Here is a 27,713-nt window from a genome sequence, read left to right as displayed (position 1 = left end):
GCAGCTGAATGTTTGTTTGATTTTTTAAAAATTGCTGATTGTGAAACAAGGCCCAATAGGTAACTGCAGGTTAGTTCTTGATAAAATATATTTGATAGGCTGACACTGGGGAAGCAATATGTTTCACAAGATAGCAGTTGCTTGGCCATTAAACAAGGTCAATACTTGGGAATTGATGCCAGAATGTCAAGGATGGAACATTATATTGAAGCAGCCAGAATTTGGATTGGTCTTTGGACTATGGCTCTATATGATGGAGGAGCTTGGCTGTTGATGCTGCAGAAAAATTTGACAGCACCCTGCCAAAAACCTATCAGCCATATTGGAACCTATTTTCAATCTAGTGGCAGTTCAAAGAATGGAGACTGAGTTTGAGTATCACCAAAACTCCCTCAAAAAGGTGGCTTGATTGTTTCTTGGCTGCTTTTCAGAAGACATCAATCCAGCCTGTGAAACAATGCATTGTGAAAACAGTTAAATTAATCTGGCCAGTTGCTATTAATTTATTCCTTAACTGTACTTGCTTACCTGTTTTGTATGTGGGTGGGACTTAAAACAAAGGCTGTTGGGTTTAAATCATAGCCAAATTGATTGTTTAATTTTGGTTTGCTAAAATTACCGTATTAATAATAACTAGCTAAGACTTTTAAGCTGCAAACAGAATATCTAGAGTCAGGGCTTAGTTTTTCAAAACGTCCTGATATTAGGAACCATTGGGGTCCATTGAGGTTCTTTGAAGGATCTAATTTTACTGTGTTGCAAATACAGGAGTAGCATGGTCGTTTGATTCCACTGTCTGCATCATAATTGTATGAATTCCATCAAGCTAGGGAACAACCAAACTCAAGATGATAGATGTGCAGCAGTTATATAGTGAACACTATTAAAACAAAAAAATTACAAAGACCTACATTTTTTTGCCACCGGAAGTAAAATTACCTGCAAAGCCTGTAAGTTTAAAAAATTAAGATATTAGAAGTAACATACTGCAGATGCTGAAAATCTGAAATAAAAGCAGAAAATACTTAAAATAATACCCAGCAAGTCAGGCAGTATTTCTAGGAAGAAAGACAGTTACTACATTTTAGGTTAATGACCTTTTACTAACACTTTACATATGTTTATCCAAGAAAAAAAAAACAAGGACAATAATAATTTTGAGTGAACAAATTATTAGCCTGTTACATGGCAACTAACAAAAATTGATCTGAAATATTTACTTGACTTCTCTATCAATGTTGCCGTTGCTGGCATAGATTGCAATAAAAACAAAGCTAGAAATAAAAGATGTTGACCATTAATTATTCAAAAGAAACTCAGAAAGGAAATGCATTTGACCTTTCAGTTAACCCAGAAACCAAATCCCTGAGCATTACCTGCTTTTGCAGAACTGGCTGATTGCGGTTTTGATCCTTTTGCGATCAGTCTCTTCTGGCCGGAAGGTTTAGAAACTGCAGCTTTATAAACTTGAGCACTTTTCACATTTGCCATCAACTGCACAGCTTCTTGCTGGACCATTTTTATTCGATTGCGACTTGACTGTTTTGGCAGTGGTACAGCTTGAGGAATAATTATCTTGTTAAAGCTAGATTTTCCCTTTTAAAAACAAAATAAACAAGGAACAGTTTTATTAATTTCTTAAATGTATACAATCGAAACTGGCAACTATAATTAAAAACCATCTTGAAGCAAGATTATTCAAATGAAACAAGGATGTGGCTTCAGGATGTAACTTATGCACACAAGTCTTAATATGCTACAAAGTTGTCCAGTTAGTAGTAAGTCACTAATATTTTCACAACTTCACTAGCACTGTATCGCATGCACTCAAGTTGTAAATAGCTTGCAAGCTGACCCAATAAAATCATTTTTTTTGCAGCAAAGTTTTTAGTGGAAGAGGAAATTGTCGAAAATTAAAAAGACAGTGGGGAATGATAGAAGATCACCTTGACTCCCTCCTCCATAAAACCCATACACAATTGCAAAGTTCATTTAAGTCTCCACAAAATCATCAACAGAAATAACAACCTGGTAAAGCTTCTAATATCCTTTGCTCAAAACAAAATAAAAAAGGTACATTACCCAAAGCACCAGAATATTAGTAAATGTTAAAAAGTATTACAGCGATCTGAAACAAGCAGAGGGACAAGTCTGGCAGCATCTAAGCAGAGAGAAACAGTTCATATTGCAAATCCAGCAGAACTCTTCTTTGAATGCTTCCAGTTACAAAGAAGCAACACTGCATTCTAAATATTAAGTGTTTCTCCAGAGATGTTGCCAGACCCATTAAGTTTTTTCACATGCCAGAATAGCAGCATTTTTATCAGCCAATCTCAATATCTTTTTTCTTGGTATAACCATCAATACTCCAAGCAACTAGGTCCAAATTAACTTTCCAGTCTAACAGAATCAGAGACTCCAAATAGGATTGTTCTCTTAATGACTGACACCCAAACAACCATGCAGGTTTGGAAAACCTCCAAGTTTGCCACAGAATCCTAAATGAATGGAATTTTTGAAATAGACCAAGAAATGGAGAACTTAACACATACTCCAAAAGATTCTTCATGGATCTGATTTAAACTTACCACTGACCAGTTAATAAGGGACAAGTTGAATACCTAGTTAGGGGTACATTCTCAGATAAAAGCCAAATAAAACGCTATACTAATCAGCTTCCAAACGGTAACTTTTGATGCCGATTCAGGGTGTCTGAAATGCAAGCAATTCTACTCAACACCAACCGTCATCACCTTGAAGAAATAATTTGCATGCTCATGCACACGTACAACGATTCTCCAGGATGCATAGAACTCTTCCAATTCTACTTGGATTCAAGATGCAAATAGTTTTCCACAAACTGCCAATGACTGCAATGCTTTTACTGGTTAAATGCAAATATTTGCAGTCTTCATTAAATGGAGATATTATTAACAATAAAGATCGTTGCATAACACTGTTCTGCTAATTTGGATGAACATTGAATAGTATCTATAACATGACATTTCCATGTAAAATCAGCATTATTTCTTAAAAACAAACATTGCTAAGCATTTGTTTTGAAAGAGAAGTTGGTTATTCAGGTGACTTAAGATTGGCTAATAATTGGAATAGAGTGGATAAAGAGTGGAGCTGGAGAAGGCACAGCAGGTCAAACAGCAGAGAAGGGGAGTTAATGTTTCAGGTCAGGACCTTTCATCAGTCCTTCCTGACTTGCTGTGCTTTTTCTAGCTTCACTCTTTATCCACTGAGTCTCCAGCACTTGCAGTGCTCAATATTTCCAAGTTATAAATGGAATGCCTCTGCAAAGATTATATTAAACATCACATCACAAACATTTGCTTGGTTTGAAAATGTTCTTGTTTACTGGTGTAAAACACATTGATAAAGGCACTGAATACCTACCTTATTAAATTTAGCAACATGCGCAATCCTCTTCTTTTGTTTTGCGCTGGCACTTCCTGCAACCCCAGTATCTGGAATATTCTCAAAAGGTTTTTCAAGAGTATTCTAAAGGTATATACAAAGGTGGAACAGATACCAGTGATTCTGAATGTTCAGTGTCATTACATACATAGCTTGCACTCAAACAATGTCACAAAATGACGCTCAGATGGTAGCAAAAGACAAAATGTAATTTGCATAATCCAAAATCTCAGACAACCATGCCTTAACCTTTTAAATAGTCTTTTAAAAAAGGCAAGCACTGTGGCAAACAAGTACATCTACTTTAATTACAGCGAGTCAGTTTGATTCAAAAGTTTACTTACTAAGCATTTAATCAGGCATAAAACATGCATGTCAGGTTTCAATTGGTTTCACACGTGTATCACACTTACCAATCCAGAAATGAAAGATCTCTCAATTCTAGTTTGTTTAAAATTTTCACTTGGGCTTTTCAATGCAAGGACCGGAAGCAGCAAACATCACTTCAAATCGTTAAGACAGATTATTGAAAGAAAACAGTAAAACAAACCAAGTGTGTTACAATTCAAGTTAAAAACTCTACTGATTCTCAGTCAGGGCTACTAATAAGAGAAAGCTAGGTGTTTCCTGCTCCTTGCTACCATGTACTAAATCCATCTCCCGGTCAGATACCTTTATGTTGCAGGAGAACCGGGTTGAAAGAACTGAAGTTAGGATTGCTATCAAAAAGTTCCCAACTTTTATTTGCTCAACTTTACACTTGGGAAGGACTCTGAAGGAAACTGACATCCCTCAATAAGGAAAGCAGACTGAAAGGAAAAACTATTTGACACCCACCATTCAAAGAAAATCACAATTGTTATGGTGGAGATAGCAGCCATTTAGCCAATAAAGCTAAACCAAACAGGTCTCAAAATACAAATTAGAACTTGAAACCATTTTTTGATCAGGTGAAGTAGTGAATATTTCAACCAAGCATTAAAATGGGTCTTAATCTAGTAAGTGAAGAATTTTCAAAGTTAAACAAAATACTCACCTACACTAAATTTGCTTGAGAGCATAGGTATAACAATATTTGAATAAAAAGAAGCTTTGCATTGTCCAATTGTGTCCAATACAGCAAATTAAATTCTGGTGAAGCCACCTGATATGCAACAGTTGCATTTATTTAGTATAAATTTGAAAATGCTCTAAGACACTTCACATGAATATTAACATTTGACAGAGGTATTTAGGATAAATGAGCAAAAGCTCGATCGAATAAGTTTTTTTTAAAAAGGAGCATTTTACAAGAGTAGCGACACAGAATTCCAATGCTTAGGATCAGATAGTTAAAGCCTACCTCAGTGCAGCAAAAAGTAAAATTAAATAGACAGACAAGTGCACAAAAGGTCAGAGTCCAGGCTCGCCTAGAATAGAAGAGTGAACCCATGGAAGGATTTGAACACAAGGATGAGAAATATGAGATTGGTAGAAAAAAGGAGTCAAAATTTAGGTCAATAAGCACAAGGATGATTGATCTTTGTGCAAGTCAGGAGTATAGCATCATATTCACCATGTTACCAGTGTACAAAAGCTTAAAGCATAAATGTAAAAAACGTTATCCCTCTGTTAAAAGTGCACATTGCATTAGCCTAACAGAACACCTTCAAATATCTAAACCACCAGTTTCAATTTTTTTTTTAAAAAGTTCTATTAAATTGCTATCCTGAGCAACACTTCTTCGAACTTGTCTTTGAAACTTCCAAATTCAAGAATTGAATTAAACAGAATTGAGGAGTTGGAGTTATGCATGTAGAATGAGGCTCAGTTAGTGAAGATCAATGCACAAATGTGTGGAAATAAAGCCAGGTAATTAATATTCCGAAAACTTGGGTTTTGAATTCCTGCAGAAATTTTACGCAACAGATACAGATATACATGGTGGTTGTGAACGTTTTTTATTCTTACAAAAACTGGCCAATTACCTAAGTGTGACTGTCAAACAAAAGATTACTGACCAATTAGAAATGGGTCAGCCAAAATATTCATCGATGCTGAATATTTTGTTAATTACTTGCTCAATTACTTCATTTTTCCACCCTTTCTCTGCACCAAAAGCCATTGCAAAAACATTGCAAGTACCTGTTCAACATCCATCTTACGCTCTCCAGTTTCCTGTTTTGCAGATTCATTAAAAATCCTTAAGCACTCTTCCATTGGATCTGATTCAGAGAAGTCCAATTCTTCTGAAACTGAAGAACTCAAATCTTCATCAGAAAGAGAGGACTCTTCATCTTGATCACTTGTCATTTGAAGACTTTCAACCTGCTTTTCATTACCAAAATGATAATCTTGGCTCTGCATCTTTGGTCTTTGTTGATCAGGAGTCAGCCTAGTTTCCAACTTACTGATGCATTTGCTCTTGTTTGTAGTCTCTGCTCTATTACATTCTATTGCAGAGGAGGACACATATTGCTCAAGTTTGATTGCTGCAACGTTGCTTTCAACCAGAGGTGCTTTGTCACTTGTTCTTTTCAAGCGGTTCAAATTGATTAAACTTTGCTCTTCATTTTCATATTTTTGTACATTCACTTCTAATTTTGCAGCTTCATATAAACTTCTACATTTCTGATTTGACAATTTAGGTCTATTTGCATTCATAAGTGGAACAAAATTTCCTTCAACCAGATCGGTTTTCAATAATCCTTCTACTACATTGACTTTGGAACCATGCTTTGAAACATCATGATGTTTACCAACCATATCTATCTGATCACCTGTTACATTAGATACTTTGCTATTTTCATTTAAGTCACAACATTTTTCTCTTTGCAAAGTACCAACATTAGCTTCCTTCTCATTGCTATTTTCTGCCGTGCAGTTTCTAGCAAATGAATTGTCCAATCTTCCCAGATCCAAGCCACCAGTGGACTCAACAACTCTTGGTTTCCGTACTTTACGGATTAAGCTGAGTGTTGAAGCATTGGCCTCACTTCCTTTTGTTTCACAACTTCTGTAGGCCAGAGGATTTTGAGGGAGTGGAGGCAACTCTGGCACATCAATGACAAGCTCATCATCAGAGCTAATCTCTTCTTCAAAGAGCTGAGTACTCTTTATTGTTTGGGTTGCTAGAGAGAATTTCATTTCAGGACTTTGCTCAGTTATCTTAAATTCCTGTTTCTCCTCAATGTAATCTTTCTTGAGAGTCTGCTTTGTTTTGGAAGAATAGTTTACCAATGGATCATATTCTAAATCAGTACATGGCCTTCGACAGTCAATCATGTATTTATTCAAAACTGAGCTACCATTCTTGACCTTGGAACTAGTTGTGGGTATCTCTTGGATTGCATTCAATTCAGTAACTTCAGTTAAGGAATTAGGCCTATGTGCATTTAAAGAACGATTAGGTACTACGGCTGGATTGCACGTCACACTATTTAAGTGAATAACTTGTCCTTCACACTCAAATGCAGAGTTTGCCATTGTGGGTGCCAGAGTATTTTTTACATTGATAATGGAAGATGTATGGCTGATTGTGCTACTTGTTGGAGCTTGAGAGTTGTAATGTTGACATTTCAAGGTAGACTCGTACATCAATAACTTGTGTTGTTGCTGTTCTACTTCAGTCTTGACTACCTCGATTGCCTTACTGACCTTTTCTAACTCTAGTGCTGTGTACGCAGCTTCCGGTAACACCGGCTGATCACATTTCTTTTCCAAAGGATTAAGAGGTGTAGACGCTGGAGCATCTGCATCAGATGACATACACACAGGATTAGGAAAGCAGAACAGACATTTAAAAGTTGAAACAGTCAAATAAAACTCGTCTCACTCAAAATAATTAAAAACTTAGCAAAACTGATTTACTGTTAAAAAATGTCAAAACCAATTCAATTTTTCTAATTGTTGGCTCATCACCAAGTAGCTAGACCGAAATGGGCCAAATGCTCTGCTTCCACACTTTAGGGATTCCATGATTTTAAAAAGGAGCAATGGAAAAGTAAAATCATACTTGTGGTAGTTGTAACTAATCATGAAGTTATCATCATTCTTCTATTGCACTTGGTAAGAAATCCACTTGACTGTAGCAATGAAATAAGTCAATATTCCTGATCAATTGTATAAATTGATAATACCCAGTAATCAAATCATTGTAAATGTCTATTTAAACAAACAAGAGAGAATCAGCTATGTTATGCTACCCATGAATGCTAGGAATATAAATTTCAGTTCATTAGTTTACATTGATACAGTTATAGGTTTACAAATATTATGCAGTCTTCACAAACAGAAAGCTTCTGGTCTCATTTGACTATTCCTATGACATTCTATGCACCACAACTAAAGAATTTTCTTAGAACCTAACATACAAATGCAAACAAAATGAAAATCAAAAGATTAAGAAAAGTCTCAATTCTGACTGAACATTAATGGGATTAGAAATATGTAGTGGTCAGACCACATTGCAAACTGACCCTTTATTAAAATAAAGCAATGGGAATCTTTTAGATTCACTAAATAGAAGCCTCATCCATTCCCTCTCATCTCAGCCAAAACATATCAGCTCCAACATTGCAGTGTACCCTTAGTACTGCTCACCACCTCTCACCCAACTTCATTCTCCTCCTTAAAAGGCAGCACTCCCTCAGTTTCACCTTTCAACTGTGCAGCACACAAGACAGTACTATCAAATCCAGCCCAGCAGTACATTTCCCCTGTGTGTAGTGTTGTGTGGTGTTCAGTGCTACACTTTCCACAAAACAAAAGATCCAGCATTGCAGCAGTCCCATAGTGCTCCACTGGCAGGGTCAGCCTGCATGATGTGCTTATGTCTATTGCCTGCTGACCAAGCACAAAAAAGTGTACTACCTACAAAAGGGGTAGAGCAGAAAAACTAACATCGAGATGGAAATTTGTTTTTTTTGGGGGGAGGGGGGGGAAAGTGGTGGCTGTGAGTAGAAGAGTGAAGATATTTAGTTGAAGTGGAACTCCTCCTATTCATTATGGTACCCAGCATAATTGTTGGAAGACAAATGGCTCCTGACAAAACATTTCCAATGATAGGATTGTCAACCTTCAAAACATGTAGCTGTAAGACAACTCAACCTATCCAAATGGGAAAATTGTTCAAGAAGATATTCAAAAGAAAACTTATTTACTTGCACCATTTCCTTTGCCTCAGAGGCTAAATCTTTGATGATTCAAGCATTCCTCTCTCACCCTATCAGACCTTTGTTTATCCACTGAGCTCTCATCCAAAATCTATGACATCTAAACTTTTCCCAGTTCAATTAAAGGTGATAAATCTGGTAAAGTTCAACTTTCTACAGTTGCTTCCAGATCCAGAGTATTTCAAGCATATTTTTCCTGAAAACTTTCAACATCTACAGTATTCTGTTTTTCTATTAAAATAAATTGAATAAATAATGTTTTACCACAGGTAGTTAAAGATATAACTTCATAAGATAAGATAGTGATTTAGACCTATCTACATCCTTATAAACATTTTGAAACTATCCTCCCATATTATTGATAGACCTATATTTACTTGCTGTACATATTCACAAGATTTATCTGCTTCAATATACTCAATTGCTTTACCCAACTCATTTAGCAGTTCCCAAACTACCTATTAGTTCTAGTTAATCATCAAGTTTAAATTTTATTTGTCTCTTTTGTATTGTTTCCAAATCAACTTTAAACAAAAACAGAAATTGCTGGAGAAACTCAATAGTTCTGGCAGGATCTGTGGAAAGAAAGCAGACTTAGCTTTTTGGCCCAGTGACCCATCTTCAGAAGTCAATCTGAACTACAAGCAAAAAAAAAAGTGAAGGTACATCACTGAGCTTCACAGTTTCCCAGACCGCCAACTGATGGCAAATAAAATAATGGCACTAAGGATGGTGCAGAAAGATTTAGTTAGAACACTAGCCTATAACTAAAACAAAACCTCTTCTGTTCAAGAACAATCTTAGAGGCATCATCCCTTAAAAAGAATTATGCAAAAGAAATATTTAAGTAAAACAAATATGCACACAGAAGTTACAAAGAACCATCCCCTTATTAAATATGAGCCACAAACTTGCACTAATACACTTTGACAAGAATTGCCTTATAGACAATTATACATTTGATCAGAGAGAACATTTTTAAAAAGTGCAGATCTCGGAGTAAAAGACGTGCATATATCACATTTATCATGACATGATAAGGTGCAATATTCTCAAAGACATTGTAAAGGTAGGAAACGCAAGTTATTTTACCCAAACTTTTAATGAAGTGACCATCAGATTTAAATGCGTCGGTTGAAAGATGGTCACGGAGCAGGTTCCCAGGAAAGGACTCACCTGCTCGGCAAAAATAATGCCGTAGAATGATTATTTTACATACACGGAAGGCCTGCTATTACCATCAAACTCGGAAAGGCAGCACCATATTCTCAATACTGCAGTGGAAGTTTGATTGTGGGATACTCGTGACTAGAGTGGGACTCGGTTTTTATATAACACTGGGCCACGCTCAGCACTATAGTTAAGCAACCAAGAAAAGTGAGAGTAACCTCGCTTACTGATGTTTTACAGGAGAGGGTGAATTCGTTTGAGAATCATCATGAAGTGTTGCAGGACAGCAACAACGCTGAAACCTTTGGACAAATATTAGAAGGGCTTAAATTCGTCACTCCAACATGAGAGAGGGCAGGCGAGAGGAGTTGTGTGTGTGTGTGTGTGAAGTTATTCAGACTGGTGCACTCAGCATTTAGAAGAAACCCCAGATATAATTTGGGAGAAGTGGCATTCATTTCAAAGAGATGAAGAAGAGAAGTTGTGTACGTTTTGGTAGGGTGTCCAATATTAAATCTCGTCTCCGCTGTCTAACCCATCCACCACTTCTACCTTTTCCTTACCCTGCACTCTCACGACTGTCTCAGCCAATTTCCCCTCATGTTTAAAATGACAATAAAGCCGGTGGCAAGAACCACGGACGTCGAAGGGACAGTTGACCAGACGAAAACAGCCAGTAGACTGTAGCATTCTCCCAGGAGTTTAAACCCCCGTTCCCAACTGCACCACAACAATAAGCCCCACCATTCGGCTTAAATAGAGTGAAAGACGCACGTTATGATTTCAATTATCCCAACCACAGTCGGAAAACACCTGCCCCTCCTTTAATTAATGGGCAACAAGGAACTTCGTGTACTGTTCCACAAACGTCTAATTAGAAAACGAAACAGGATCAGGAACGAGGGTACAATGGCCTGACCAGTTTTTGGGAGTGTGACACTATAACGAAAAACTTTGTTCATTCGGAGATGATACGACCCAGTTCTAAACTAGTTTGTTAAATCTCCAGAAGGCGTGATCGAAGAAATTCTTGCAGTGGGTTATGGAATCCGAAATGAGCTACTTCAAAGCAACCTCAGCGGAACGTTGAAAATGAGACTGGGAAAGTTATCAAAAGGGGCAAACAGTATAGGGCTCTGATGAAAGACGAAGGTGAGTGGGACCAATGGATGTTAGGTGCATTAGTCAGGGGTCATTGTAGGGGAATGGATCTGGGTGGGTTGCACTTTGGAGGGTCGGTGTGGACATGTTAGGCTGAAAGGCTTTTTTCCATAATGTAGGGAATCTAGTCTAATCATAACTCTAAAGTGTTGGTATAGGTACAAAGGGCCAAATGGCTTCTTTCTGAGCTGTATTAAATCATACCTATGAAATATGCTACTCATTGTCACTGTGGTCATGGAATGTAGCTTATGGTTAGGTGAGGGTTTTAATTTGTTAAAGGTTAACTTGAAGGGTTAAGTATTTAAAGGGTTAAAACTGATTAAATAATTCTTAATCAATATCTCCTCTTAAAGGGATATGGCATACAAACATTGCAGTGCACCACTTGGCTTTGAACAATAACTTATTAATAAAACAGTAAATCGTGCAGCTTTGTAAACAAAAATAAAAGCACTGAAACTGGGGAGGGTGAGGGTGTTTATAAAACACTGGCCTCTCAGGAGGAGTTAATAAAAGCACTGAGCAGGGAAGGCAAGTCCCCAGTGGAGAGAGGAAGCACTTCAGTGATACACTCCAGGCCTTGCTGGCGAAATGTGACATTCCCACAGACACCTGGGAATCGCTGGCCCAAGACAGTTCAAAGTGGAGGAGGAGCATCATAGAAGGTGTCAAGCATCTGTGGACTCACCATGGGGGAAAATGTGGAAACCAGGTGAAACCAGTGAAAGACCCACCTACCCCTTCCTTCAACCATCTTAAACTCCAAGCGTAACAGAGCCTGCAGAAGTCGCATTCGACTGTACAGCCACCTACGGACTCATCCGGGAGTGGAAGATGGTCAGCCTCATCTGTGAGGGACAACTGATGATGATGTAAACAGAAATTGAAGAGTTGTGTAGTCAAAGGAGAGGGAGGAGAACTAAGAAAAAAGGTTGATTTTAAGGATGTGGGACTTCAGTTAGAAATAGTGGTTGGAAAAAAATAAGATTGTTCTTCTTGGAACAGAGCAGGCTAAAAGTTGACCTATTAGAGGCTTTCAAGATTTTGAGATTTTCATGAGGTAGACAGAGGGAAAAACTACTCCCTCCGGTGAGTAGGTCAATAGACAGAGATTTAAAGTCATTGACAAAAGATCTCAAAAGTTGGTGAAGAGAAACTGATTGCACACAGGGAGTTATCAGGATTGGAACACTGAACTTGAAAAGATAGTAGATGACTTTTTTTTTGCTTCTTGAGAGTCCTGAAGGGCTGGAAAGGTGACAGATATTTTTTAAAAAGATTTTCTATCCAAAACTCATTGAGCTCATATTTGAGACTCTCGTAGAAATAATGACCAGTCTGGTGACTGGAATGTGTGGAACAATATCTCATTGAGAAGCAAAGGGACAATAGCAAACAGAAATGATAGAAAATAAAACTGACACTAAAAGCAAAGATGAGTATACAGTATGCAAAATGTTTTAGTTTTGACCTGCATTTTGATTTGAGATCAGAGCAATTCTTAGGTGCATTTAATTAAAATAAGTATGATTATAGTTTAATATATTGTTTTTACAAGCTACCTTACCTTTCCAGAAGGTGGCACTACAATTGAAACTTTTGTATATATTCCAAAACTGCAATATCCATTTTCATAATCATTTGCAATCTACAACATAACAAAAAGCTTGAATTTATATAATGTATTTCACAACCTCAGGACATCCTAAAGGACTATATAGCCAAACAATATACTTTTGTCGTGACGTCACTGTCAAGTAGGAAAAAAAGGGCAATCTGTTTGAACTCAACAAGATCTAAGAACAGCAATGTGATAATGAGCAGACAACCTGTCTATAGTGACATTGATTGAGGAAAATACATCAAAATATCGGGAGAAACTCCTTTACTTAAACAGCTATATCATCATTTTTGAGAGAAACTTTTTGTTGCTTGGAATGTGCAGTTTGTTTTAAAGTAACTTGACTAATAGGATGGATAAATTAAACCCTGCATTGACATTCTTTCAATATTGACTCACTTTAGTGCATCCATATCTGAGTTATGGAGAAGAGGATACAATAATAATGATCGAAATTCCATTTGATACAGAGAATGACAATTATTAGAAATTATGCTGAATAATACAGATTTGCAATGAACTTGATCGACAAAATAATGTAACCCATTTCCAAATTTTCAATACTCAGTAGGCAAGATCCCTTTTCAGCTTTGAAGAGTCATCTAGACTTGAAACATTAGCTTGCTCTCTCTCTCTCTCCAATAATGCTGCCTAACCTGCTGTGATTTCCAGCATTTTTTCTTTTCAGTGCAGATTCCAGCATCTGTAACAATTTTCTCCCTCTTGAAAAGATTATTATGTTGGATCTTCCAAATTACAGCAACATAATTGTAAAGTATCTTTAAGATAAAAAGAACTTCTTAAGGTGCTTCAATGAAGCATGGTCAGGCAAGAATGAACAAGTGAATTAAGAACAATAGGATTGCTAATCAAAGATTTGCTCAAAGAGGATCTTAAAGTATGAGAGAAAGATGAGGATATGGAGACATTTAGGAAATGATTTCCAGACTGAAGGCATGGTCACCAATAATTGGGTGATGGGAGGATTCAGAAAAAGCCAAAGTCAGAACAACAAAGGATTCCGAGAGGGGGAATGAGGAGCTAAAATAAATGAAACCATTTCCAAAGATTTGCCCAGTCCCATTGAAAAAATGAACTCCCAGCATATCATACCAATCCAGTGTTTAGACCATTATATATTACATACCATTCTAAGGACTGGCAACTCAGGCTCAAAATAAGTTAATAAGCTGCCAAGGGGCAGTAGGTTGTTACTCAAAGCCAAAGTCCACACAATCTTGTTACTTTTTTGCTTGATGTATTAAGATTTGGCAAACCAGTCTCCAACTCATTATTGTTAAGAATTCATTGAAGAGAGTTCTGAAGTAGTGTCTTGACGTGCTGCCAGTGTGCATACTTCATAAATACGGAAGGAGGTGAAGGCAGCTGCCACCATACAGGATGCTCCCACGATGTACCACCAGCTGAATGCTGTGAAAGAAGCTCCTTTGAAAATGCAGTAAAACCCAAAGACGACCAGAAGGATCAGTGAGAATATCTGTGCACAAACTGGGGGGTTCTCAGACATGTTGGTCATTAACAGTCAAATATTACCCAGTAGATGACTCCGTAACTTATTAATTAGTCACGTCGTTATCATTTCTAGAAACATATCACTGTACAAAAGAAAATTACGTAGGTGAGTGGAATTCAAGATGAAATTCTGTGCTGATTCTGAAGTAATAGGAGATATTGTATATATACTACAGCATGAATAATTCTATTTAGGCTAATGGAACAGGATTGAAAGCTTTATCCTTTCTTAGCCTAGGTGTTAACCCTCTACTCAGCTAAAGTTTCAAGCTAAGCCTTCGGATCAGCCATCTGTTTGCACTTTCACCGTTCTTTTGCATAGGCTATTCAATTAACTTGTAGAAATGAGATATTTGTAGCTGCGAAGAAGACTGCCTTAAGCCATTGCTGAAGATGAATCATATTACTTTGTTAAAGTTTGATGCTATTTGACTAGAAAGGATTACCTTCTTTATCTAAATCTTATTGAATCATACAGTAAGTCTGCTTTGCTGCATTAGGTTGATGAGGTTGCATTGCAGGATCACGATATTGTATTTATCAAAGAGATAGCAGGCTGTCTAAGAATGCCACAATATGGATAAAGATAAGGTAACATATAAACGTAATCCAAATATATTCCATAGTTTGTGCAATGAATAAATATTATTGTGTTCAAAACTGAAATAGCTGAAAAAGGTGACCTTTATTGTCATATAAGATTTTCTGGCTAATGGGATCTGATGAGCAATCTGTGGTTCTCTATTGTGCAATAGTAGCACTAACTTGACATCTGGTGCATATATCTGTGGTGTTCTAGATGTTCAGCCCATTTCACATGACTGTTGTCAGGAAAAACTTTTCCCCACTTTGTGTCTCAGCTATTAAAGATATAAAGGGCTAGAGTTTCCAAATCTTTTGACAAAATGTCATTTTTGGAGGTCCATGGTACTGATTCATGATTGCCAATGTTGACTGTGCTCACATTGTCATCTGTTCCTCAGCTCACTGATTATGGTATTGATTTCTTCAGAATCTGGCTCATGCAGTTGTACAGCAGGAGTGTCAGATGTGCTTACTGCTGGGACCTTGTGATAGTCACACTGCTAGAATGATATCTTAACCCCAGCGACTCTCAGCCCTTCGTACATCACAACCCAGGAACTGGCTCTTACACTGGTCCTGCACCACTAGAACTTACAAATGGCACAAAAACGGAAGCTGACATTTTTTTTCCTGCTAGAGCTGGAGGTACTGGCAGATGGGGTGAGCAAAAGAAGGGGAGTGTTCTTTTCTCGAGCCTGCCCAAGGAAGTCACTCCACCAGATACAACCAGCCAAGACAGAGACAATGACCTGGGTCAGTTATATCTCCAGAGTGAGAAGAAATGCCCAGGAAGACTTCTGCATTTTTCAAGCACCACTATTTTCTCTTTGCTACCTCGCATCCATATGGCCAACACTGTTCCCTCTAATTGTAGTACTGTACACACTCCTCACCAAGGTTAATAGACTGCAACTCATTATTATTTACAACATTTCTAACTATCAGCTTCCCAAAGTATTAGCCCTTCTTCCCCTATGCACTTCCTACTCACTAGGGCCACCTCACTACCTCTCCAGTCTTGCATCACCAATCATGTCTGTTCCATCCACTCTCATCATACTCAGTCCTTTCCTTTGTCTCATTGCAGGAAAGCAATCTCTATCAACCAGGCTGAGGGTTCCAAGAACAACAGTTGAGTTGCAGATATTAGGTTCATTATTTCATATGAGATGCAATGTTGACTAGTGAAGAGGGCTCATGTGAGACTGAGACCTCCATGTCAACCAACTGAGTAAGCTCCATTGTGTTGTGCTGCACTGCACCCATTAACACCATTGCTAACTCATTCTTATCCTGAACAAGCTTTTATACAACTAATTCCCTCTCCCCTGTTATGCAGAGACCATTAGAACCCAGGCCCAGTGAACTTGTGGCCAGAAGAGGCAAGCACCAAAGACCCCCAGCTCCACCTCTGAGGAGGAAACTATGCACTCTTCCACTGTCAAACACCTTACAGGCTGACACCATGGACATTTTTCTAGATGAGAATCAGGAGCACAACATACCTCTACATCTGATCACAGCAGAAACTCACAGGTCCCTGGCACTCAGAACACTGCCAGAGACCAAGAATCTGCTCAACCTCAGGCAGAATATGATCCAGTAAACTGGTTGGAAGGTGGGAGGAGTCCAGCCATATGATCTTTAGCTCCATACTGTTTCCAGCATGCACTGTCTGACTGTCTACATGGATAGCATGGTGATTGCCATTCCCCAAGTTTAGCATGCACATGTCTGCCAGAATTGAGCACAGACCTGGACTCCATTGCTGTAGCCTTTGGTGCTCAGCATCAATGGGCAGGAGTGAGAGAACTCAATCAAACTCTAGGTGCTCCTTCCTCTTAGGGTGAAAAGTTGGTAGCAGTGAACATACAGACAGAGGAGGGTTCACATATACCTTCCTTTTGGAAGAAGGTTCCTCTCGGGATTCTCCAGAGATGTCCAGTTCCTCCATCACCCCACTGCCCATGATACTGAAGCCTGCAGAATTCTAAGCCAAAGAGGGTGAGTCCATATCTGGACAGGACATTCTCAGCAGGGCCCAAACACCCACGGGGATGACCAGTCAAGTCTTCCAAGCCAACATAGGCAATTAAAGAACAGGCTTCCTCCATCCCTGCTGCAGACCCATTACTACAGTCACAGTGGAAGGGAAGGGAAAACTTATTGAGGGTACATTGGTAATGAGGATGACATTCATTGTAAATAATCAGGCACTTCTCTAAATATAGTGCAAATCCTGCTCCAACTGATGGTACAATTTGATGATGACCTATGGTGTCTTTAGTTTGCACCTGTCTTGTGTCTCTAGTAATTGGAAAAAATGACAATAAACTGGGAGAATCAGAATCTGGTGATTTTCCTGGGAAAATTCCACCCAACATTTCAAAGATCTATTGCTATCATGAGAGAAAGAAAATTAGTGAAATGCATTGGAGCTTTAGTGAGAACTTCTCAAAGCTTAGCTTTGCATACTGCATGTTTTCCAGGGAACAGTTTTCCTGCTTTGTAAGGAACAATGAGTATCCCAATGGAATCTCTCTCCATCTACAACTTATGGAGGAGAAGGAGTAAACAGAATGTATGTAAGTCAAGCTCATATCAGTTACTAAGTTTGTATGACTCCTTCCATATTTGCAGACAAGGTAGAAATGTTGGAGAAGAAAATTTCAGAATATGGGCTAAAACACAGGCCCTTTTCACTCCACACTTCACATAGGAAATGTTTGCAATAGAGTAGATGAGAAGATTGTAAAGGTGTGACAATGGATGGCAGTTCTGCACTTGAGCAGTTTGGCTGGTACAGTATTCCTACTTGGTGTCTTTCTGTTGATAAAGCAGTCTCAATATAGCTCAAATAGTGAGGGTTTTTCATATAGCTATTTATGTAAGGAAATTGTGGGTTGGTGGAGGAAGCATGGATTGGAAGGTGTCTTTCTGAAAGCACAGTTCACACTTGTGTCCAGCCATCAGAATGTCTCTCATTTTCAGTAGGGCAACTATAATAATAATAGTTGGACCAAGTTCCCTCTTATCCCATAAATGGATGAGGGTAAAGCGGTTGATGTGGTGTATATGGATTTCAGTAAAGCGTTTGATAAAGTTTCCCACAGTAGGTTATTGGAGAAAATACAGAGGCATGGGATTGAGCGTGATTTAGTAGTTTGGATCAGAAATTGGCTAGCTGAAAGAAGACAGAAGGTTGTGGTTGATGGGAAGTGTTCATCCTGGAGTTCAGTTACTAGTGGTGTACGGCAAGGATCTGTTTTGGGTCCACTGCTATTTGTCATTTTTATAAATGTAGAAGGATAAGTTAGTAAATTTGTGGATCACACTAATTTTAGTGGAGTTGTGGGTGGTGCAGAAGGATGTTGCAGGTTACAGATGGACATAGATAAGCTGCAGAACAGGGCTGAGAGGTTGCAAATGGGGTTAATGTGGAAAAGTGTGAGGTAATTCACTTTGGAACAGTAACAGGAATAGAGAGTACTGGGTTAATGGTAAGATTCTTGGTAGTGTGGAAGAACAGTGAGATCTCGGTGTCCATGTGCATAGATCCCTGGAAGTTGCCACCCAGGTTGACAGGGTTGTTAAGAAGGCTGTGTGTTAACTTTTATTGGTAGAAGGATTGAGTTTCGGAGCCACGAGAACATACTGCAGCTATACAAAACTCTTGTGCAGCCTGGTTTATTGCGTACAGTTCTGGTCACTATTATAGGAAGGACGTGGAAGTATTGGAAAGGGTGCAGGCAGGATATAACAGTGACCTCAACAGTCATGTGCTAGAGATTGAAGGAAGGATGGAATAGTCAGTATTCATGACAGATGTACTTACAGAGAACAGTGATTTGGACAATACTAAATTTAGAAGAATTGGAAAAAACGATCTGTCAAGAGTCTGATGGTGGTCACTCAAGTAAGCACGGTGGCTCAGTGGTTAGCACTGCTGCTTCACAGTGCCAGGGATCCAGGTTTAATTCTACCCTCAGGTGACTGTTTTTATGGAGTTTGCACATTCTCCCCATGTCTGTCTGCATGTGTTTCCTCTGGGTGCTCTGGTTTCCAAAGATGTGTGGTTTAGGTGGATTGGCCATGCTAAATTGCCCATAATGTCCAGGGATATATAGGTCAGATGGATTAACCATGGGTAATGCAGGGTTACAGGGATAGGTTAGGGGATGGGTCTGGATGAAATACTGTTCAGAGGTTCGGTGTGCACTCAATGGGTCAAATGGCCCCCTCCCACACTGTAGGGAGTCTATGAGAAACCATTATTGCCCACAAACTATCAGAGACAAGAACAGCAATCACACATAGTGCAGACAGAATGTCAAATGACAAGCTTCATGGCAGCAAAAAAAGTTAAAGCAAAGCTGTTGATTTCTTCATAGGCCAAAGGAAGTTTGTCTGTCTTTTGTATTCAAATGAAATTTGCAGAGCAACTAGTACCATACTAAGAGTTATACCTCAACCTGGTGTCCAAGGCCACACTTCACCATGTGTCGCCTCTTGGTGTTCTGAAAAGGCTTGCTCTAGTCAACAGAGCAGCCAGATCTGCCATCATGGCTGCCACTTGCCTTTTCTGGACAGGCCGCTACCATTTCTGAAGTGTTTGGCAACTCTAGTTGGACACCAAGCTTGCACCTTGCCCAACTTTGAACAGTGTCACTGACACACACTGAGGACCCAGGATGATCCAGATATTGGATACCTGATCCCACTCTGAAAATCCATCCTTAATGTATGTCCATATTAAGTTTTACCTTCTAACATTACTACACCAGAAACAAAATATACTCTTTAACAGTAAAACAGGGGTTTAGCACACAACATGCCACACTTTTCATGCCAAAACGCAGTAGTTCTTAGCAGTAAAGTTGACATCCAAAATAAAGCACATTGTCACAGAGGTTTAGTTTAAAATAAAATTTTATTTAAGTAGGACATGGGAAAGCAAATTAAATAAACCCCTCTTAATCAACACCTCAACTAAATACAAATCAACTTTGTGTGATTCAATAGAACTGAATGTAAAAAAAATCCAATCGCTTTGTTCTAAATGCAGAAACATCTCGATTTTAATCACAATTAATCAAAATGAAAACGTAATCAATGAGTAGATCTCCTGATTTTTGGATTTCAGTTTTGCCAGAGTCAGAATCACAAGTTGTTTGAAGCCTCAGAGCATTTATGAGATTATTGATCAAACTTTAGTTAACTCATCAATATTCTTTTTGAATAATTCATACAATACTTGCAAAGCAGATGGTATTGTTACAAGGGGGACATGTGCATCATTGGCTGCAACCCTCCTCTCTGGAATTCTCTTAAAATATAGCATGGGGCCTAAAGTTTCCAGTTAATACAGAGAGAAGGTTAAATTTCATCTGTGCTAAAGAGGGAATGGATGTGCTATATTAGGATTGCAATATAATAAATGTGGAGATTTTGGGGTTTTATTAAGTGTAATACTATTTCATCCTTCAAGATTAACTTTAGGCTCATTAAAACGTAACTCTAGAATCAGAAGGCTTAAACCTGGAAAGGTATCATCAGCAAGCAAACAAACAAAAAATATTTTGTTATCAAATGTTGATTTCACAAAATATTCCATTTTATCACAGAAAACAAAATTAGTGGTTAAATTCTAGTTTATTACTGGGTCATAGTATCAACATTTAATTTCCAAAGAAAATTTCAAACAGTTTAGTTGCAAAACACAGTTTGCTAACATACATCATGTCTTTGCTGTATGTTCTTACAAACTTCCAGTAATATTTTAGAGAACATGAAGGGGATGAAATTTTCCATTATAATGAAAAGACAAAACTGTAGATTATCTCCATAACTTGCTAACAGAATTGTGAGAGATATACATTTAAAATACAGTAAGTCTTAATTTAAAGTTTTCTTCTTTAACATTGTTTCACTTTTACATCGGTAAGTTAATAGCACGTGTAATTTTGTAGAGCATTGCAAGATTTGTTTTAATGCAGTTTCCAGCATGACCCAATTGGTGCCCCCTCTACCTGACTTCCAGCGTGAGAACTTTCCTCCTCTTCCTCAATCTTCAAGTTGCAGCCTTTCTCTATTCCCAACTTCTCTGTTGTGGCCTCATCTTCATTCCAAACCTACCATATGCAACCTCTTCCCCACTGCAAACATTCTAGCTATGGCCTCTTCTTCCTTTTTGACTTCCCAGTTGAGGCACCTTGCCATTCCCCAACTTTGAGTTGCAGATACTTACTTTTCCAAAACTCATCCATGTATCATTTCCCCCCTCCTCTCACCCTATTTTTTTTTTATGATCTTCACAGCTCGTCTTGTCTCGGTGCTCTTCTCCCAAACCTTTTCTCTCAGCGAGAGTTCAAGAGAGGAAAATGTAGAGTGAAAGCATTTAAAAACGCATGGATTGTAAAAGTCTCAGCATTTTGGAACCATCAGAATGTGCACATCCATGACACTGGAGCTCCATTTAACAATTGAATCTGGATCTTGAAAAGCAGCACATGTCTAGGAAAGGGGAATAGTGCGTTAGTTGATCAAGGATGGGAAACACACTGCAAATTGGAGGTTGGAAATAGGGGACAGGCCACATCTTGAAGGTTGAGGAGCAGGGACAGATTGCAGTGACTTGCAGAATCAGGGAGCAGGAGGTTTCAGATGCAGCATGGCCAGTGTGGATGAGGCACTGTAAGTGGAAAGTTGCACTTTTATTCTATATCTGTAAACCTATTTAAGTCTCAAAAGTTTGATTTACCAAATTAGGAATATGACAATATAAAATATTCCAACTTACAGGGTGTAATGTTTTAATATCTGCTCTTTTCTGATAAGGATGATTCTACAGAACATGTGATGGTTCATGTTTCACTTAATATCAGTGTTTTCAGGAACATATCCATAACTTTAAGTGAAGACTTACTGTTTGTGGAACAAAAACAGAAAATAAAAATCCTACGAAGACTCAGCAGGTCAGGTAACATCTGTGAAGAAAGAGATAGCTTCATGATCTCTGTCTCACCCACTATTTCCAGATATTTTTGCTTTTATTTCAGATTTTCAGCATCCAAGGTTTTTGATTGAAGAGAACTTGTATTTACATCATGCTTTTCATAACCACATAGAGTCCCAAAACAGATTACCAATTAAATACTTTATTAATTGCAAGGAGCAACAAGCATTCTCCTTGTATCATTCAAAAACTTTCAGCCTCACCACACTCTTTAAACATTTCTATTGTCATCTACTTGGTTAAGCCTTCTCAGAATCAATCATAGAATGGTAAAAGTCTTGACACAATGTATGGATCAGCTAAAATCTTAAGTTCAATAAATAAGCATTGTACTGGATAAATCTCAAGTTGATCTTAAAGCATCTGTTGCTCCTTATCACTGTAAAGAACAGAACATAAACAAATAAGTCAAAATCATTTTTTTTTCTGATTAGTGAGTGGATTATTATTGATTCAAATGAGTGTAGTGAAGGAAAGTCACCATCTTAGCAAATGTCTGCTGGTGGCTTCCAAGAATGCTTTCGGTATGGCTTGACCATCATTCCCACAGAGCTAGCCTTAGAAACTACTTCCAACTAGACCACTTGGAAATCAGTGTGTAAGAAGTCTGATGACCAAACATAATTGCAGCTTACCATGTTGCAATATCTTTTTTTTACAATGGACTTGCTGGCTTACCGAGTTTTTGTTCAGCTTTGGCTGGTACAGAATATGTAATTGGCAGCGATGATTTGTCTAATGATTTCCATCATCTGGTTGCATTCTTACAGCCACCTTTCAGTCTGCCATTCCAATTGTTTCAGCATGCTGAAAAACTAATTTCCTCAGCATAAAGCTGTTTCTTAGAATGTACCTAGAAATAGCCACTTAATGCACTTTCAGAACTTTGAGAAAACATGGCAGGTTGGTTAGCAAATTAGAAATGTTCAGGATTTTGAGTCCTTGGCATCATAGTTTAAAAGTTGACTAAAAGATAGGAAACACAGGGAAGGCATAGCTGGGCAGTTCATAGGTTAGAGAAAAGTTCAAAGTGTTGTTTCCCAGAGATCAGTGTCAGGACATTTTCTGATTTATATAAATGACTTGGAGATGGGTGCCAACAGGACGATGCTGATTGACTTCAGAGTGACAATGGCAAGTTGGCCAAATGGACACTCACCTTGCAGATGAATTTCAGTGCAGAAAAATGGGAACTAATGCCTTTTAGTAGAAAGAACAATACAGACTCAATCATGCAACTTTAAGGTGAGTTCAGGAGCAGAGGGATCTCAGAGTTCACATGCATAATCCTTTTAGGGTAGCCAGGCGAATGGAAACAGTTGTTAAGAAGGCTTATAGGATCCTTGGGTTTATCAATAGAGGCATAGAGTATAAAAGCAAAGAAGTGATGCTCTACCTCTACAAATCATTAGTCAGACCACATTTGGAGTATTGTGTTCAGTTCTGAGCACCTTATTTCAGAAAGGACATTAAAGCCCTGAAGGGAATGCAAAGGAGATTTACAAGAATGATATCAGGAATGAGGGATTTTACATATAAGGCAAGATTAGAGAAATTAGGTCATTCTCCTTGGAGCAGAGAAGCTTGAGTGGTGACTTTACTGAGATGTTCAAAGTTATTAACAATTCTGACAGGGTAAAGAAGGATATTCTGTTTCCACTATTTTTTATGTCAATAACTAAAAGTAGTAACTTTCTCCTCCTCTCATTCCTATCTGTCTTGTTGACAGTCTTGAAATTGTGACCTCTCATAATTAACAGATCAACTAGTGGAAACAGAATATCCTTCTTTATGTAGAGAGTTGTTAGGATCTTGAATTTGCTGTCTGGAAGAGAGGCAGAGGCAGATCCATAGGAGATTTCAAAAGAGAACTGCATATATATTTGAAAGTGATGAAGTTAGAGGGCTTTGGAGATAAGGCTGGTGAATGGGACTAGCTGGGTAGCTCTTTCAGGAGCTGGTGCACACATGATGGGTTGAATGGGCTCCTTCTGTACTGCAGATTCTATGAATTTAAAGGTAAGAAGCACTATGAAGCAAATCTAAATTCTATTGAGATTTTACAAAATACTGACAGCTCAAAGCTCAAATTTTTACATCTCTTATTCATTCTGAGTCTATGCTATCCAAGTGATAACAGGAATGTCTTCTTTGTGATTATAAAGCTCCATTTAATACTGAATGCTACTTGAATGTAGCTGGTAAGGAAAATCACTGACATCTAAGACTGTGAGACAATGAGAAATAGTGGCATATGAAGCTGTTTGACTTAACGCTGTGGAATAATGGGAAAGGAACTTGGTTTGAACCAACACAATTAAATTATAAAAGAAAACATTGGAAATCTAAAATGAAAACTGATAATACTGAAAACCCTCAGTCAGCCAAGCAGCATCTGTGAAGAGAGGAAGGTAGGATTAACCTTTCAGTTCACTGACTACCTATCAGAACCAGAAATAAAGCAGACCAACAGCTTGTGAGGAAGAAAGTGAAAATATTCAGATAGATTTTATTAACCTGGCTGGCACTCTGAGATCGGAATGAATGCTCCAATATGGCCATCAAATTGCCCCTCACACACCACTCGCACATGGTCCATGATGTCAGCTGGTCATAACAGATTGCGAGAGTGTCCGTACATTCATCGCTGATGTCACCGCGGTCTGTGCACAGTAATATCAGCACCTGCACATACACTGATGCCACCCACTGTGCGTCCTTTCTGGAGCAACTGTTGAGGAAGGGACTGATGGCAAGGCAATGGGAAGACTGGAGGACAAGACGCCAGGCGAACTGGAGGCAAGACAACTAGGGAGATTGTGGTGGGATGGGGTTCGGGGAGTGTCAAGGAAGCTGGGGTGAAGTGGAGCAACCCAGCCCCTGCTGAGCAACTATCTGCCATTGTGTGAAAGGCAGTGGACAGGCTCTGTACCAAACGGTATTTAGAGCACACGCAGTGTAAGTCCTGGTGGTGGACAGTTGCTTGTTTGTCAGATCCATAGTCAGTGAGTTTCTGGCTAGGTGGACAGAACATCTGGATTGGACAGCATGTAGGTCACATACTCTGGAAAATAACTCAAAACAGAAAACGCAGAGTAGGTTCCTGGCAGCAATGGGCACTGTGTCACCTCGTGGCGGTGTTCATAATAAACTCAGCCCTTCTCAGATTAAGTGATGATGTGAGTGAGGTGTACAAAACATTAAAAGGATTCAATAGGCTAGACATTTAGAAACAATGTCTCCTATTGCATAAATTGTAAAACAGTAAATAGATCCAGAAAAATAAAAGGATTGGAAGTAGGGAAATATGGAAAATTCAATTAAAGCCAAGAGGACTTGAGTGGACTGGGAGTGTGCTTGAAATGAAAAGGGAAAAGTTGAACTGATGTTGAACTACTTTTTCAATAGACCTCTAGGTTTGATTCCCTTTGCTGTGTTAGGTTGGTTAATGTGCACTGGAGCAGGAATAGAAGCTTCAATTAACCTCACGCTAAGTAAGGAACCAGAATCCCTGCCTCTAATTATTGTAGCCTGTGGAAACTGCATACCTATGTCAAGAATGCGTATGACAGAATTATTGTCACCCATCATTTCAGACTGCTCTTAGCTGCTGAATCTTAAGTATCAGATTTTTAACGGCAAGAGTTATGTGGCTGAATGGGAAACCATTTGCTGCAGTGTACCCTGAGGTCTGTGGGATTTTAGCTGTTGGGCCTGGTCTGCTAGAGACTCCCACCTGGACATGATGGGAAGCCTGAGCTGGATGGTGGGCAGAAGAGAGATTTCAGGCAACAGCAAACAACCCCTGGCAAACAGGTCAGTATAGGAAGGAGAATAAGAACTACATGCCAGTGAGCACATCAGAATAAAGGAGAATAATAGTGAGAAAAAGAATGCTAATTTCAGAATGCTAATTTCACTGTCCTTTAGCATTGAGGGGTGACATGAAACTAAGCGAGTATACTGGGTTTGCCTCAGAGTTTCGAGCTAGTAAATAGTTCTGTCAACTCCAATCTCTTCAAATCTGCTACTTTGTGCACCCAATTCAAAAAGGAAACTTTCATCTGATCATGAAGGTAGATAGATTTAAAGGCAGACATAGAAAAAGAGAGTTTTTGAGTTTACTGCAGGACTCAGTCTCTCTCACTGATCATGTTATGATGATAGGTATGGGCTATTAACTATGCCCTAAATAAAACTATTATCAGCTGTCAGACTGAAGTCTGTTAAACAATACATACTGATGCACTGGATTGTATATACCACTTGCAGGCAGTGATCCAGTTTAAGTCAAAAGCTGGACTGTTGAAAAATTAAAAGGGAACAAGCAGTTTAAAATTACAGAGTGCTTTTCATAATACCAGTTTGAGACAATGTTTTCAGTATTCAGACATTTTACCAACACAAATACACAAAAATTGCCTGAGGTTGCTGTTGGGCTTTATCTGTCTTTGAAGTATTAGTCCCAGTGATGCTGATGCAAGCAGAGGAGACAGCTGATGTATTGCTTGCAGGTTGATGCTTGCTGGGTTCTGTAGTTAACTGGAATCTCTATAACCATTTAGTGGCATATCCGCGATGTCATCTCTTTCTGAAAACCAGAAGAAAGACATTTTATGACTTAAAACATTGATTATAAATTGAACAAAGTTTTCTGTGCAGTTGAATTAATGAACCTTGGGAGACCAAACAAATCCAATTTGAACAACGTCTACGAGATCATTAACATAGAATCACAATAAAAAGGTGTCAGTATTTCCCCCTCCAACTCTATTTTGATTTAATCCCTGCCCTCCCCTTCACTGTTTGATCACACAGCATTGCTCTTTGATGTGAAGGGCACTGCTTGTCACAGGCTATTCGGGTATTTCCATTCTTCCTGGTGGTGGAAATTTGAATAAAGATTCGTGCACCTTGTGTCTTTCACAAGAATAGAGAAAAAAAGAACAAAAGAAATAAAAAGGTGTCGGTCTGCAATTTCAATACTATTCAAGAATAAAGTGTTCATTTTCAATATTCACCTGCACTGGAACAGAAATTAGTGAAGCCACACATGAGAAGGGGGTACCAGATTTGAGCTCCACCCTGTGTAGAGTTGAGGATTTTCATCCACTGTCTTTAACATTCATTTCCTTCATAAAAGATACATAGTGGCAGCAATGTGTATTGTCCACAAGACACAATACAATACCTGACCAAAGCTCCTTCAACAGCACATTGAAACCTACAACTTTTGCCACCTAGAATAAAAGGCAGCTGATGCACGAAGAATTCCCCTCCAAATCATACACTAATCTGACATGGGACTACATTGTCAGTCCTCCCATTCTGGGTCAGAATCCTGGAATTTCACCCCCAAAGTCAGGGTGTACAGCATCATATGAAGGAGTTCAAGAAGTCAGTTTACCACAACCTTCTCAGGACAAAGAGATGACACATAAAAACAGACCTATCCAGTTATATCTTGATCCCATGAACAAATAAAAATAAGTGCTGAATATTATGACAATGCAGGGTTTCCTCACTATGGCATCAGCCTATATAAGTACTTGGTTTCTGGAGTTGGACTTGAACCATCTCAGGAACTGAGCACACACAAGAGATATGTTAGGCTGAGAAAAGAAGAATGGCTATCTGGTCACTGGAAGCAGAGGAGGTGCTGGTAAGAGACCACTAAGTAGCTTGGAGGGAATTGAATTGGAAACAGAAAAAGAACATGATTTTAAAATTCCATAATAATAATTCCATAATACAGCTACTAAATAATAACTTAGCATAATAGGTCTTTTATCACAGAACCCTAGAAATGTACAGCACAGAAAAAATGGCATTCAGTACGGTTGTGCCAGTAATAACTCCTTCCGAAATCAATAACGCTTTATCCTGCATTCCCACTTTTTGTCCATAAGCCTGTATGTCCTTCATCCTCAAGAACGTGTCCAACTCCCTTTATAATATTGTTTATGGAGTCAGCTCCCACCAGCACTTTTGTTTAAGAATTTCAGCAACTCTCTGAGGGAATATCAATTTCTCCATATGTTGGATG

General features: G+C 38.6%; 2 protein-coding genes across 13 annotated transcripts in view; both read right to left on the bottom strand.

Annotated features, from left to right (window-relative positions):
* Positions 1-7,173, bottom strand: part of LOC122563501 (RNA exonuclease 1 homolog) — a 77,610-nt gene extending 70,437 nt beyond the window's left edge. The window contains exons 1-3 of the mRNA XM_043717309.2: positions 5,551-7,173; positions 3,406-3,510; positions 1,377-1,596 (exon numbers count right to left, since the gene is read on the bottom strand). Coding sequence (XP_043573244.2) covers positions 1,377-1,596; positions 3,406-3,510; positions 5,551-7,173 — 1,948 coding nt within the window. The remainder of the gene's footprint in view (positions 1-1,376; positions 1,597-3,405; positions 3,511-5,550) is intronic.
* Positions 7,174-19,549: 12,376 nt separating this feature from the next.
* LOC122563516 (MOB kinase activator 3B) overlaps positions 19,550-27,713 on the bottom strand; it is a 168,088-nt gene continuing 159,924 nt past the window's right edge. For all 12 annotated transcript variants that reach the window (XM_087995498.1, XM_043717337.2, XM_043717374.2 and 9 more), the window contains one exon: positions 19,550-26,258. In XM_087995498.1, coding sequence (XP_087851624.1) covers positions 26,229-26,258 — 30 coding nt within the window. In that variant the 3' untranslated portion in view covers positions 19,550-26,228. The remainder of the gene's footprint in view (positions 26,259-27,713) is intronic.

Source organism: Chiloscyllium plagiosum, unplaced genomic scaffold (assembly GCF_037043375.1).
Source record: "Chiloscyllium plagiosum isolate Xiang-an unplaced genomic scaffold, Cpla_swu_hap1 HiC_scaffold_2, whole genome shotgun sequence".
Classification (NCBI taxonomy): Eukaryota; Metazoa; Chordata; class Chondrichthyes; order Orectolobiformes; family Hemiscylliidae; genus Chiloscyllium; species Chiloscyllium plagiosum.
Note: the sequence above shows the minus strand (reverse complement) of the source record. Positions and strands in the feature narration are given on the sequence as shown.